Consider the following 13,179-nt stretch of genomic DNA (forward strand, 5'->3'; position numbering starts at 1 on the left):
GAAATGCCTCCGAGTGGGCAGAAAACACCTCAGGGTGTTTTTTTTTCTTAAATGCATGAATTTTCTTTTAAATGCAGAGGAAATTTTAGCCTGTGCCCCATTGCTCCCACCCCAATATGTATCACTTTCTTACATCAATCCTGATTCCTCCAAGACTTTTCCTGCTCCGGGCAAAGGAATAGAAAACTACACTGGAGATGTCAGGCACTAAGACATCTCTTTTCTCCTGCATAGCTTGTGAAGATTGCTACAGAAAGAAAATATAGTACGACAAATTTGTGTCCACATCCAAGCTTGCACAATGAACCAGTTAAGGATCTGTGATTTTTTTTTCAAGTATGTGGCCAAATGTTTATGGGACGGTCTAGATTTTAATTCAAACTTTCGCAAATTTAGACAGCTGCCTCCAGTGCTGTCAAAAGGGCATACAATCAGCACATCTGAAAATCAATACACCTCATGGGGCTGAGTGCCTTGGTTAATCAAATACTGCAACCATTAGCTTTTGCTCAGCTGCCAGTTAGCCCCAGAGCACTTTCTGCATAGTTACAAGATTATAATTGTTAGAGAAAAAAGAAAGTAGGTATTTTAAACATCATGATCCCTGTGTTTTTTCATTGTTTGAACTTCACCTGTACTGCAGCTTGATTTTCATTCCAGAGTTGCTCATTAGGTAAATCTAGAGAAAACAAAACCCTGGCTGTCTCAGTGATTCCCCAGTAGGGAATGCAAGGCTATTCTACAGCCATCTGTTTCACTGCAGAAAAGGTTTTAGAAAACCAATCCAGGCAGTTGATTCATTATGAAATAGACATAAGTTATGAAGATAATCATGGAAACAAATTCTATGAAGACCTCTTAAGTCCCTGGCTGCTATTACAGTTATTTTTTAAGTCAGCACTGGCTACCCATGTCACATGAATAATACTATGTAAGTCACAGATGCAAAATAGCAATAGCTGCAGAGATCAGGGCCTTACCAGTGGTTACATTTAATTCATATAAAATTATTATAGTTGCACTTCTGGAGCATGGTTGGTGTGGGACACAATCTCGGACTGCCTCAGGGAAAATGGCCCTACACAAGAGCTCACTGTCTCAGAAGGCATGTGTTTCTCTGAAGATGAAGGCAAGCTGTGTGCAACTCTGCAGAGACTGGCTCGTCGGACGTGCTTTGGCCACAGAGCGAAGCGTGTAACAAAGAAACTTTGTTGGTAGCAGAGGAAGAACTAAGGGAAGGTGAGATGCAACAATTTTTCTCTGAATTAAATCTTTGGTGAATGTCAGACCTTAGCTTAAGCATCTTTCTGAGGAAGCCTGGACCAGGGACTTTTGTCGTAAATATTCAAGGATGAATTTTCATCCATACATTCCCTAGTCTTCCTTTGATCGCAGTCCATTAGACTGCGATTCATGTGGCCATGGCAGGAAACTTGTCACATAGCCGCACAGCATGCCTGGAAGTAAATTCCAAACTGAACAAAGTTTTTTTACTCAACCTTATGTTTTCAAAAGCACCTTACAGTAATCTGTAGCCAAGCAGCAATAAAGACTTTTAATCACTGTGGTATGTACTGTACTGAAACTAAATAAAATCCTATTTCATAAGAGCCTGTGGTCACTCAGGGACATCAGTTTCAGTCTGCTTGAGGCAAGTGTGCTCCATCCAAATGTCTCTTACAGTAACAAATCCAGTAGCAGGCTTTACCAAAAATAAAACCAAAATGTGACCCGACTGTTGAACTCAACAACCCAATGGGGCTGGAGACCAGAAAGGGTGGGCAGCATGTGTGCTCCTCCGCACGAAAGCTGAAGTTTGCATGTGAAGAGGACTTCAGCTGTTGGGCAGAAGTCTCAGCAGCAATGTCGCAAGAAACTCCCGACATCCAAGTCAGACTTCTTTAGATGTTCATTGCCAGGTTGATGAACTAATATGGGAAGAAAGATCAACTTTACAGTAATTTACAATAAATTATTTTGGGCCCTTCTTCCTCCTCCTCCCTTTCCCCAATGAAAGAGAGATGTTCAAAAGCAGTGCCTTTCTCTGAATTGACCCCATACAGGGAAGAGGACCTTTGCTCACTACGCTTTTATGTCCTGTCATGGAAGAGCGACCTCAGTCAGCGTTTACTTCTGTGTTTGCAGGGAAGGAGGCAGAGCTCTCCAAGCACTAGATGTCGATAATGGCAATGGTTTTGCTTGCATCCCAGCAGTCCACACAGGCTCCCATGTTTGTTGTGCCAGGGAATTCATTGTGCCTTGCCCCAGGAAGCTTTGGGTTAGTGTAAAATGAGAAACAGCTCATGTGTGCAACAGGGAGGCAATAAGAGCACAAGAAAATAACAAGCCTGGCCTGAGCAGTGCAAGAAGCAGAGGATGGACACACACAGGAAAGCCTGATGTGAACTCCTGGGCGATTCAGGGAGAGTGAAAGACGCCCCGTCACAGTCTGCTGCTTCCCCCTTCCCCCATTGTAAGCTGGCACCCAAGGAAGGAAAAAGCAGAGAATGCAGAAAGGTCGATGGGAAGCTGTTAATATGCCACAGGACAAGGAATGAAGGAAATAGCGCAGAGGAGATGTAATCAGTGCACGCACTTTAAAATCCCAGCCCTGCTGAAATTTATGGTACGTCCCCTGCACTGTCATGGACATGGGTGTCACCTGCAGTCTTATGCAGAAATACTCGTTTTTTTACAACAGGACAAAGCTCTAGACAAGCCCCATCATTTTGTCAATGTTTATGAAGCTGTGCTCATACCTCGCCTATATTCAGGTTAATGAACTCCTTGTTTTTCACACTCAGTGCTTGGAATACTCCTGAAATGAAAAACAGGACACCGGTGCTATAAATACACTTCATTCATATTCATATATGAGCTCCCCAACCCACAACGATGGGTGGCCGTGCCAAGGAGAGGGAGCGCCTGGCGCAAAGATGGATCACTTAGGATTGCTTGGTGGTGGTAGCTGCTCCGATAAAACGCAGTCATAGAATCATAGAATGGTTTAGAAGAGGAAATGTCTTGCTGACTTAAGGCCTTTGTGCAAATCTCACTTCAGGACTTGACTGGAAGTGGGTGTCTTGGATGTGCTAAACAGTGGGATTTGGATGACTCTCCAAAATGAAGCCAAGCAATCTGCATTTCTTTATATATCTTATTTAACTTTTCCCTCTCAGTAGTTTAATACTTCTATTGCCACAGGTTGAACCAGGAAGCAAAGAGAAGAACAAAACAAAAAAGTATCACTCAAGAAAGTTGATTTTGCTTCTCATAGAGTGAGTTGCATTTGATTTGAATTTGGAGTCACACTAACTAATGATGACTTCAGCATTTATCCAGCAATTTTACCTTTCTCTACTACTTCTGCTCAGGAACAAGAGACCCTGTGCACAAATGAACTGAGACTTAGGGTGCCTCAAGGTACAGGGAACTGTATCTTCAGCCAAAAGTGGACAGGTTATGTAAAAAGTAGAGGAGATATCTGGCCAAGTGCCTGCCAATTATCCCTTTGCATGAGGCATAAACAATATTGGAACCTTGAAATTCTGTGGTCCCAAATTAAGCTCATAGGCGAGCCACAAGAAAGGCTATAACACGGACTTTGCTAGCATTCATCACATGCCCTCTATGTTACTGCAGAGTTTATGAAGCAAGATCTATTCACACGGGGAAATTTTCCATTAGCAGCAGAACATTTTTCACTTCACAGGAGAAAAGCCATCCTAAAAGCAAATGCTAAACACAGCTCCTTTTTGTGAGCCGTTCAATGTACACACTTGATCTCAGATATTGTGCAATATGCTCAATGACAGCCAAAAGTGGAACATTTTTTTTCAAAGGGGAAGAAATTTCTGAGGAAGAAGATACTTACGACTTGCATTCTCTAAGCGAATTAAGCAGTTCAGAAAATCGTCAAATTCAATCTGGAACTGTTCGTCAGAGTATCGGAGGACAATCAGTTGCAGCAAGTAGTTGTTGAGTTGGTATCCTTCCCAAAGACACACACACAAAGGAAAAGTGAGCACCCTCTTAGGGCAGGGAGGAATCTGCAAATCTCTACTAACTAATCTTGAAAACCAGTTAATGGGACAGTACTCTCTGGCACACATCCATCCAGAAAGAGATCTGACCACAAAGTTCTTTCAGCTTGCAATGAATAACGAACTCTGAACAAGAAATGTTGCGGTCACTGCAGTTTGTAGTCCATGCACTTTTTGATGTATGCGGGACCATTCTGCCTCCTTGAAATTTGGAGGGTTTTCTGCAAAACTGGGTGGTTTAATAAAAATAACTTGTGATGCAATACAAATGTACTGACTGCTCTTCATTGCAAACAGCTTACTCAGTGTTCCTCCAACCCTCGAGTGGAGATGGACTCTGAAGTGGTTTGTTTCAGGGTCTAACCCTGCACATGTGCAGCCCTGTTCAGTTAACAAAGTTCAACAAAAATGTAATGATTGCTGTGAACGACTGCCCTGCAGGGTTGGGGATAGCTGGGGCAAAATCAGTCCACTCAATGTTCCCCCTAGGTGCCCAGGTCCTCTCTGGGGTTTAGTTCTCCTCCCTGTTCAGGGGCAGTCAGCCTGCACGACCAGTTGCAGACCTCTTCACCCACAGCCTGACAGGCTTCCCAGGTAAAAGGCAGTGCTTGTCTTACCTGCAGCTTTAAGAGCACTGCGAAGCTCATAGGAGGACATGGAGCCAGACTTATCAAAGTCAAATTGAAGAAAGATATTCTGTTATGAAAGGAGCACATGGAAATTTCAGTATTTGTATATGAAAGGGAACACAGATATGGCATAGAAAGGCAAGGTGTTTATCTCTAGCTGTGTAGCATAAGTGTTTAAGAAAGCTGACAAGACTTTGGTCTAGATCCAGTCTGATTTTGTAACAGGAGCAAATCTGGGTCCCAGTTCTCTTTGTCAAATGAATAGGTTGTTGTGAAACGTAAACAAGTACTGCCAAACCCAAGCATTCAAAAATAGACAGCTGCTCTTCGTAAAAAAATTCATGATTTTTTAAAAGGTGTTTTTATCTGGGAAGGGTGTATTTTTATATGTTTTTTAACTCTTAACCGAGGCATTCTCTTAATCCTGTTTTATGTTTTTCTCTGTAGTCCTGAAGGCTAGAGGCAAATTGTTTAACATGGAGTTAAAGTTATGACTTACTAGGTATAAAAGATCTAAACATTCACATTTGTGGTAAAACCAAGACAACTGGTACAAACAATTTGAATTTTGACCTATATATTAAATAATTATTAAGCTGCAGTTAAATTCAATCCTTTTAATGAGATGACAAACACAATTCTCCCTTGGAATATGAGTTATTTAGAGTTGTCATCATGTTCAGCTTAAAATTTTCCATCAGATATTTGTGGAAATCTTCCTATAGGATACAAAGATTTTTTAAACCCCCTTGTTAAAAAACAATGCATCTTTTGTTGAAAGAGATATGACATTAGTACCCAGAAAATGTGTTTGGTATTTCTGATGGGATAGACAAGAAGCAGAGAACTGCGTATTTGGAATGCTTCGGTGAAGCATGAATTCAGAAGAAACTAACTATTAATGACCATGAGGAAACAATTATGATGTCTTTATTTGAATATTGAGTCTGTGGCCTGATTATGCAAGCCTGCTTATTCCTAGTGCCATATACAACGGCAGGGAAATGTGTTTAAAATTAGAATCAACACTTTCCCAGATTCAGTATAGTTGATTCCTGAGAGATCAATAATGGAAATGCAGTGACTTAGGAAATTATTGTTTCCTACTAGTCATGAATCATCACTTTCTTCTGTACAACAAGCAGTAATGGAAACTCCTTAAGTTTCATTTTGATTGGCTTCCTTATTAATGCCCATTGCATTCTTTATCCCAAACATAGTTGATGTGCTTACAAAAATCTCTGTTATTTCCAGAAAACCGTTATGGTTTAGCATCATGGAAAGCTAAGAATGTCTTTGACCATCCAAAACAAGCCCCCATACTTTTAAAACATTTGTTTTGAGTTAAAATTCGTGGCTTGTAAACACTCCTGTCTCCATTTTCGTCTGTGCATACAAAATAAACTATGCAGGAAATAGCTAATGAAATGGAGAAAAAAAAGACAATGAATAATGTCACCTACTATCCATTTCTTCATTTTTTCCCAGAAAACTTTGAACTCATTAAATTCCAGTTTCCCATTGCCACTGGTCTGGTAATCTGAATTAAGGAAAAGGATTTCTTACATGAAGGTCCAAATTCTCTCTGGATTTATCTGCGCTGTTCCTTTAAGCAGAAAACATTATGTTGCCTGGAAAGCCTAAGGTGCCTCTGAAACCGATACTGGGATTTCTCATGAGGTGCAGCTCAAGCAGTTACAGTCATGGCTGTGGCTGTGACACTTGGGGAACATTATGTGATATAAAAACACAGCTGAGCAATGCAGGCTCTATGGGAAAAAGAAAGACAGATTGTTCTGAGGCAAGAACAGCTTTGGATGTAAATGGGATATAAATGATTCAGAGAATTATGACCTGATTAAAACAAATTCCTACTGTACTTGAAGGAGTTAGTCAACCAATGTGCTATTCAGTATTTTTATCTAGAGACCAGGGTCTGTTGCAATGGCTCAAACAAAAATTAATGGGAGTTGAGGGGTGAGACTGGCAAAATCTGGCCCTTATGGTCTGAAAAAAAATGTCTGTAGAGCAGTTCTGAGTGGCAGGGATTAGATCTGCCTGGCCTTCCCTCTGCCTGACGCATGAGAGTCTTAATACTTATTTTACTGATTTACTGATGTCATCCAAGCACAGCTCACTTGCAGGATGGGGCACTTGCTCGGAAATGCTGAACAGGGAATGGGCCCATTCTTTTTCCAACCATCCATTCCCCTTCCCCTTTCCATCTTACTTGTCAGGACAAAGCCCTTGCTCAGATGGACACTAGCTCAGCGAGCATCCACAAGTGTTAAAATGTGCCAAGCAGGGTCTAGCTAATGCCTGCTGTTATTTAAGCACCTATACTGGTGGCATTATTGAGGGCACCCACAGATCCCAGGGATGTTATCACTCCTGCAAAGACTTTTTACCCAGCCAGGTTCTTCTTCCTGGGGTCACGTAGAACACTGCCCCCACTCTGTGCCATTGCATGGTGACTGTAGCCAGAAAATTTCATACCACATGACATGGAGGGGACTCTGCCAGCATTGACTCGGGTTCCTATTCATGTCATTTTGCTCCTCCATTGTGCTCCAAATACCATGTCCAGAGTGTGATGGTTGTGTCTGCGTTCCTTGTGCTTCCAAAGCAGATGAAGAGATGTCTCCCCATTTATTCAAAACTATGCAGAAATTTGCTTGGAAGCATTGCAAATCATGGAAACTATTTAGTTATATCCTAAATAGTAAACATAGGACTGCTGCCATGCTCCTGGGTTACGTGCAGCCCCTGGCTCTGTCCCAATACCATGTAAGGATGAGATGTGAACATGGACCAGCTCCCTACAGAAGCTTGGTATTCAAGGGAGGAAGTTTAGGACTGGTCCCCTGTTTCTTATTGCATATGCATGGTGACTGATCTGCACTGAATTTTAACATTATGGACATACCTTTAACAGGATAAAATTTTGCCTGTTTTGGTTTTCTGTTAGAAATGTTTGAGAGGATGTTACCTCTGTCATGGACTGGAGCAACAAAAGCAAAAGACAAGAACTTCTCAGATGAACAAGCAAGACATAAACCAAATGTTAGACACTTCCTTCGTCAGGACTGTATCTATTTTGTCTCATGTGTAACAAAATTGTCTATCAGGAAAGCATACTGCAAAAAAGAGCTCCACCTGAGGAGAAACCATGCTAAGCAAACTCAACAGGCACCAGAACGTTGCAAAGGACTAACCTGGTGGGGAAGTACCAGGGCCATGATTCATCTCACCTAATGTCTGAGCAGTCATATAGCATCCCTCACAGTTAGGTGCATCCAGAACAAGTATAATTACACTATCTTCACTGACTACAAAGGAAGTCTAGAAAGCTAGCTTAGATGTAGCCACCTACACCACAAATGCCTAAATTTGGACAGAAAACTCTCGTCCACATGTCTGCTTCCCGGATCTAGCTGAAAGATCAGATTTTCCAGCTTTTGATCCAGTTGTCAAAAACCCCACAGCTTTGATATCACCAGTTTTCAACACTCTGCTGATCCTTAACTTCTGACCCATAACTTGCATGCACAACTCTGGCTGGTGAATTTACCCCTCCAGAAAACAGACTTTTCTTGAAAAGAAAAAAACACAGCTTGAAAAATGCACTGTTCTATATGGAAGTAATTTGAGATTTACTTTTATAGGTGCTCAGCATTAAAGCATCTCCTTCCAAGTCTGCAGTAGAAAATGGTCTGTCTTGAAGCTCCTAACCCTAAATTCCTAAAATAAAAATCAGGAATCAACTTTCACATAACTTTTTAATTTGGGTTGTGTTCTGCCATGACATTACCACATCCCTATCTGGTATCCATGACAGGTAATGCTACAGGCAATTATATTCAGTATTCATTTAGCCTCACAAGCACTTCTTTTGAAAGGATACATCCATAAGAGAAATGATATTTCTGCATGAAATGAGACTTAAGTTCTTGAATTTGATGTTCTTTGCTGAAAAAGGTCAATAATAAGAAAGAAGTCATTGGGCAAATCTACCTTTTAGAAACTGAAAGTAGAAAATAAGATTTCATAAGCAAAGATAGCTGGTTATTAGTTATCATTGTGGGAGGATCTGTACACAGGAAGATGAAGACTACAGAGAAGTCACAGTCTAGACAGAGCAGGTATTTACTAAAGACATGACAGGAAACACCATCCTTCTTTCATAAATCAGGAGATGAGGTTCAGAAAGCAACAGATTTCCCATTTTACAAAGAGCCTGTAACAGTCATGAGCTATGTCCAGGTCTTACAAGTCCCCGCCCAGTGCCTGTCTCTCCACAGCAGAGCAATAGTACAATGGAGACGTGGCCACACTGAGCTGACCTGGATTGTGATGGAGGCAGGGCAAGTTTGGGGTTAGATCATGGACCAGATGTTTTCCTGGCTCTGCCATGGCTGGCTGGAGGACACCAGGCAGGAGTCATAACACAGCCTTTATTTTTCTATCATCTGTAAGTGAATTAAATGGCAGCTTTTATAAAATTCTGTACAGCCCTTAACTTCAACTTTATAGGCACTTACTTTTTTTTAATACAGCATTCAGAACATATTCGAGCTCTTCTGCAGCTATTTCCATGTCCTAAATTAAAAAAACAAACAAAAACCCAACAAACAACAGTGCAAAATCTGTTACTTGTATGTTTTTGTAATCACACACACCAAAAACCTCAGAAAACACAAACATCACCCATCTGTATATTGCAACTCAGGAAAAGAGAACCATACAAAACCTAGAAAAGGCTAAAAACTAAAGGGCTGGCAAAATACAGGAGTGTTGCTGTGCATAAGGCTGTCTGAAGGAGATCTCAAGCAGGAGGAGATGTCAATCAGGAAGAGGTCTCAAGCAGGAACCATTGATTCAAAGAAAAATAAACTGCAGATGGACACTGAACCAGGTAGGGTCCCTCAGAGCTTGAGTTCTAGTTTTGGTCCTCCTGCTTGCTCACCAGGGACTACACCCTTCTCCATGTAGACATAAGGCATGGTGACATCTGGTGCCCAAACAACACACTACAACTAAGCATATTCCTCCCAAAACACGTAATTTTTGTTTCACCTGGCCCTGAGTGGGAGCAGAAGTGTCTCCCCTCTTTCTACATCTTGCTATGGCCCACACGGGTTTTGCACTCACCGTTCCTGAAATCTGCTCAAACAGTGCCCGGAACTGTTTTTCTTCTTCAGTTTCTTGTGGGCTTGGGGTTGGGTTTGGAGGCTGCAACATCAACCACACAAGTCATTATAAGAATTGTAAAACTTGAGATTTCTCCTGCACGCAGCCCCTCTGTGCATCAGGGTACCATAGTACATCTTAATGCAAGGGTACACGTGCTCCTAAACATCATTAGACCTGAGGCCTCTCAACCACCTAGCTGCCTGAAGGGATCCTCAGCCCCCATTTCCTTTGCCTGGGCAATTGTGTGGCATGCCATTGCCTTGGCTGTCTCAAAACCAAGACCATCCATCCTGGAAAACACCTCTCCTTTCATCCTACCCCTGCACCAGTCTGCTTCCTTGGTCCTTGAACAGCGACAGTTCTACTGAGCTCTTTCCAGAGGCATCATCCAGGGACCTTTCACCACTCTTGAGAGCACCAGCCAGAGGTGGCTGCACTTTGGCACATTACCCAGAGCCATCCTCAGCCTGGAAGCACCTTCAGACGGCTGCTGGCTAGGTGCCTCAGTGCAGTCACAGGGTTGTAGAGTCCAGGCTTCAGTCTACGCTGAGGAGCAGCGAGATGCGATAGTGTAGAACCACTGATATAGTGGGGGTGACCATGTGAAGAGAGAGCAGTTCTTGGGCCAAAAAAATGGGGGAAAAGAAGGCAACAGCACAGCACAGGAAGCAAAGTACTGGGCTTTGTTTTCTCCGCCCACAGAAGATACAACATGGGTGCTATTTAGTGTACTGTCACCAGAGTGGCCTGGGTGATGCTGCTTGGCCACTTACACGTTTTTCACCATATGTATGTTCCTCACTTCCCTCTGCTCAAGTTTGGATGCAGTCCCTTAATGATACCGGGACAGGTAAACAGATTTACTTTGCTACTGAACATGGCCCTGGGATCCCAGAAATGGAGACACACTTGTTAGCTGGTCCCTGGAGGAGAGTTTTACTAAAGACGGACACATGCGATCTTGGCTTAGCTTGTTTCCATGGGAAGGCACACCACAATTAATGGCTTATTTGCAGGGATACACTTAAACAGGGGCTGACTCAGACTCAGCTGCAATTAGTGCTCAGCGGGTAGACCAGGCCATTCAGAAACAAAAAGAATTTAATCATTTGAGTAGACACACTTACATATCAAGCATTCCCTATCCAGCCCTGCAGATATGGATAAGTAAAATAATGATATTTTTATGCTAAATGAATGTAGGTCTGTGGACATTCTCTTGCCTCTTATTTTTTCATAATTAATAGAGTTTTAAAAGATGTGAATGGCCATGTGCCTCCCTGATGTTAACGGGTGTGCTAAAAGCACACCCGTGGTGGCTGATACCCGCCTCCGGTGCTGGCTGACACTGACTGCCTTAGAGATGATGCAGAAGCATAAGGATTATGATTTCGATTTTTACAGCTCTTTTACCATATTCAGCAGAACTGACTGTTTCAGTCACAAACACAAAGCTGGCAATTGTGTAACATTCCTGTGAAATGAACGTGTTTTAGCCAAAGACAGTAAAAGCAGTGTGTGCTGGCTTCTGCTGAGTTATTCTCTTGCTATTTTAACTCTGTAGACTTACCTCAGGGAGATCAATAGCAACGTTTTCATCCAGATCCCTGGAGAAAAGACAACCTTATTCAGTATCTGAAAATATTCAACATCTGCTTGGAGTGGAAGCTTGCTCATTACATTTTCCAGAGGTGAATGATAAAACTCTATTTTTTACTGAACAGGTTACATTTAGGTAAAATTCATAAGACAATCAGATTTTTGCACTGTTGTATAAGCCCTTAAACCAGACTCTAAGCAGGACTCAGGGAGGGCACAGTTGTACATGCTCTCTGCTAAAGAATTACTCTCATTCCTTAATCATTGTGCATAAACTTTTTCCCCATTACCCCCTTTTAAAAATAAAATTTTCATTTGGACAAACTTTGAGAGGAAACAAACACTGCTGTACTCACAGATTACTGAAAAGTATCAAGCTAGCAAACCTTCTTTGTCAAGCTTCTGGAGGATTCACCATGGCAAGCCCTATTTCCCCACCTCCTAAACCCCTCTCCAAAAACGTCAGGTTTAGCAAAGATGGTCAAATGCAAAAAAAATACCAGGAGCTTCCCATGCTAAGGCTCTGCCATAAGGCTGGGCACCAAGCAGCCAGACCCTCCCAAGGCAGCCACTGGCCCCACACGTGGGCGAGCACTGGAGGGCCTGGGACTCACTGCTGACTTACTCAGTGATGGCCTTCTTCTCAGAGAAAATCCTTAGGCAGAAATCTGCCTCTTGGTGTGGCTCAAATGTGGTCGGAACAAGAATATAGTCACCCGGTGGCAGCTTGAATCGGTTGGATACTTCCCTTAAATTTATGTAGGTTTTGCTCCTGGCCTTGGAGGGGTGGTATCTGAAGAAGTCTTTGCCCAAGTGTCCATCTCTTCCAGGGCTCTAGGGACAGAAATGAAGGCAGTGCTGCACTGTCTGTGGTGTGCTGGGGGTCATCCTTGCCCCCTTCCCAATCACGAAGTCAAACTTTGCCTGGCACATGCCTGTCCCCTGGCCGTGACCCTGAATCTCATCCCTTCACTCAGGGGCTTGCAGCAACCTAGCTCCCACCTTATGGCAAGAACTCGTTACCAGTGGTCCTTTCCCACCCAGAAGGCAGTCTAAGAGGATGCTGGGACATTGTTTTCCTGCTTAAACATTCCCTGCCATTGAATATCACCATCCCAGGCAGGGTGTCACAGAGCAGTGACAACAGATTTGCCAGTCCCAACCTCACTCAGGGACAGACACCCCCGTGTGTCACGAGCCCCAAGAGACTCAAAAGAAACAACATCCCCCCTCTGGGAACCAGGCAGGGGATGACAGAATCATGGGGCCGAGGAGTCTATCCTGGGAACCCATGGCTCCATAGGGACTCCTAAATCCTCCTCTGAGAGGACTCCAACCTAACCAAGTCAAAATTCTCTGTGGGTCTTGATGTAACTGAGAAGATTATTTTAAGAGCAAGGGCCCTAAAAATACATGGTGACTGGCAGGAGTACAAACCAAGAGAAGGATGTTAATACTGACAGTGCGGCTACTGTGCTGTAAAAGCAATAGAGTACCTCATAAATAGAGTAGCCAATGGTTAGCATTTCAGCGCCAAGCTTCTTGAGTTTACGGCGATCCTTTTGCATCAATGCTGCTATGAACGTGCAGTCATCTTGCCCATCATCTTTCTCTGTCAAATGCAGCTTGATTTGTGGATTCGTCCAGAAAGTCTCTGCCAATGTAAAGAATACCAGAGAATTTCTTGCCTCAGAATAATAACATCACCACTACTA

General features: G+C 42.8%; 1 protein-coding gene across 2 annotated transcripts in view; it reads right to left on the bottom strand.

Annotated features, from left to right (window-relative positions):
- Nucleotides 1-1,495: 1,495 nt before the first annotated feature.
- CAPN9 (calpain 9) overlaps nucleotides 1,496-13,179 on the bottom strand; it is a 28,592-nt gene continuing 16,908 nt past the window's right edge. For both annotated transcript variants that reach the window (XM_009891131.1, XM_009891130.1), the window contains 11 exons: nucleotides 12,961-13,118; nucleotides 12,090-12,298; nucleotides 11,436-11,472; nucleotides 9,824-9,904; nucleotides 9,214-9,271; nucleotides 8,577-8,641; nucleotides 6,136-6,204; nucleotides 4,661-4,739; nucleotides 3,875-3,991; nucleotides 2,760-2,818; nucleotides 1,496-1,928 (listed from right to left, as the gene is read on the bottom strand). In XM_009891131.1, the coding sequence (XP_009889433.1) occupies nucleotides 1,902-1,928; nucleotides 2,760-2,818; nucleotides 3,875-3,991; nucleotides 4,661-4,739; nucleotides 6,136-6,204; nucleotides 8,577-8,641; nucleotides 9,214-9,271; nucleotides 9,824-9,904; nucleotides 11,436-11,472; nucleotides 12,090-12,298; nucleotides 12,961-13,118 (959 nt within the window). In that variant the 3' untranslated portion in view covers nucleotides 1,496-1,901. The remainder of the gene's footprint in view (nucleotides 1,929-2,759; nucleotides 2,819-3,874; nucleotides 3,992-4,660; nucleotides 4,740-6,135; nucleotides 6,205-8,576; nucleotides 8,642-9,213; nucleotides 9,272-9,823; nucleotides 9,905-11,435; nucleotides 11,473-12,089; nucleotides 12,299-12,960; nucleotides 13,119-13,179) is intronic.

This window comes from Charadrius vociferus, unplaced genomic scaffold (genome assembly GCF_000708025.1).
Source record: "Charadrius vociferus isolate BGI_N301 unplaced genomic scaffold, ASM70802v2 scaffold78, whole genome shotgun sequence".
NCBI lineage: Eukaryota > Metazoa > Chordata > Aves > Charadriiformes > Charadriidae > Charadrius > Charadrius vociferus.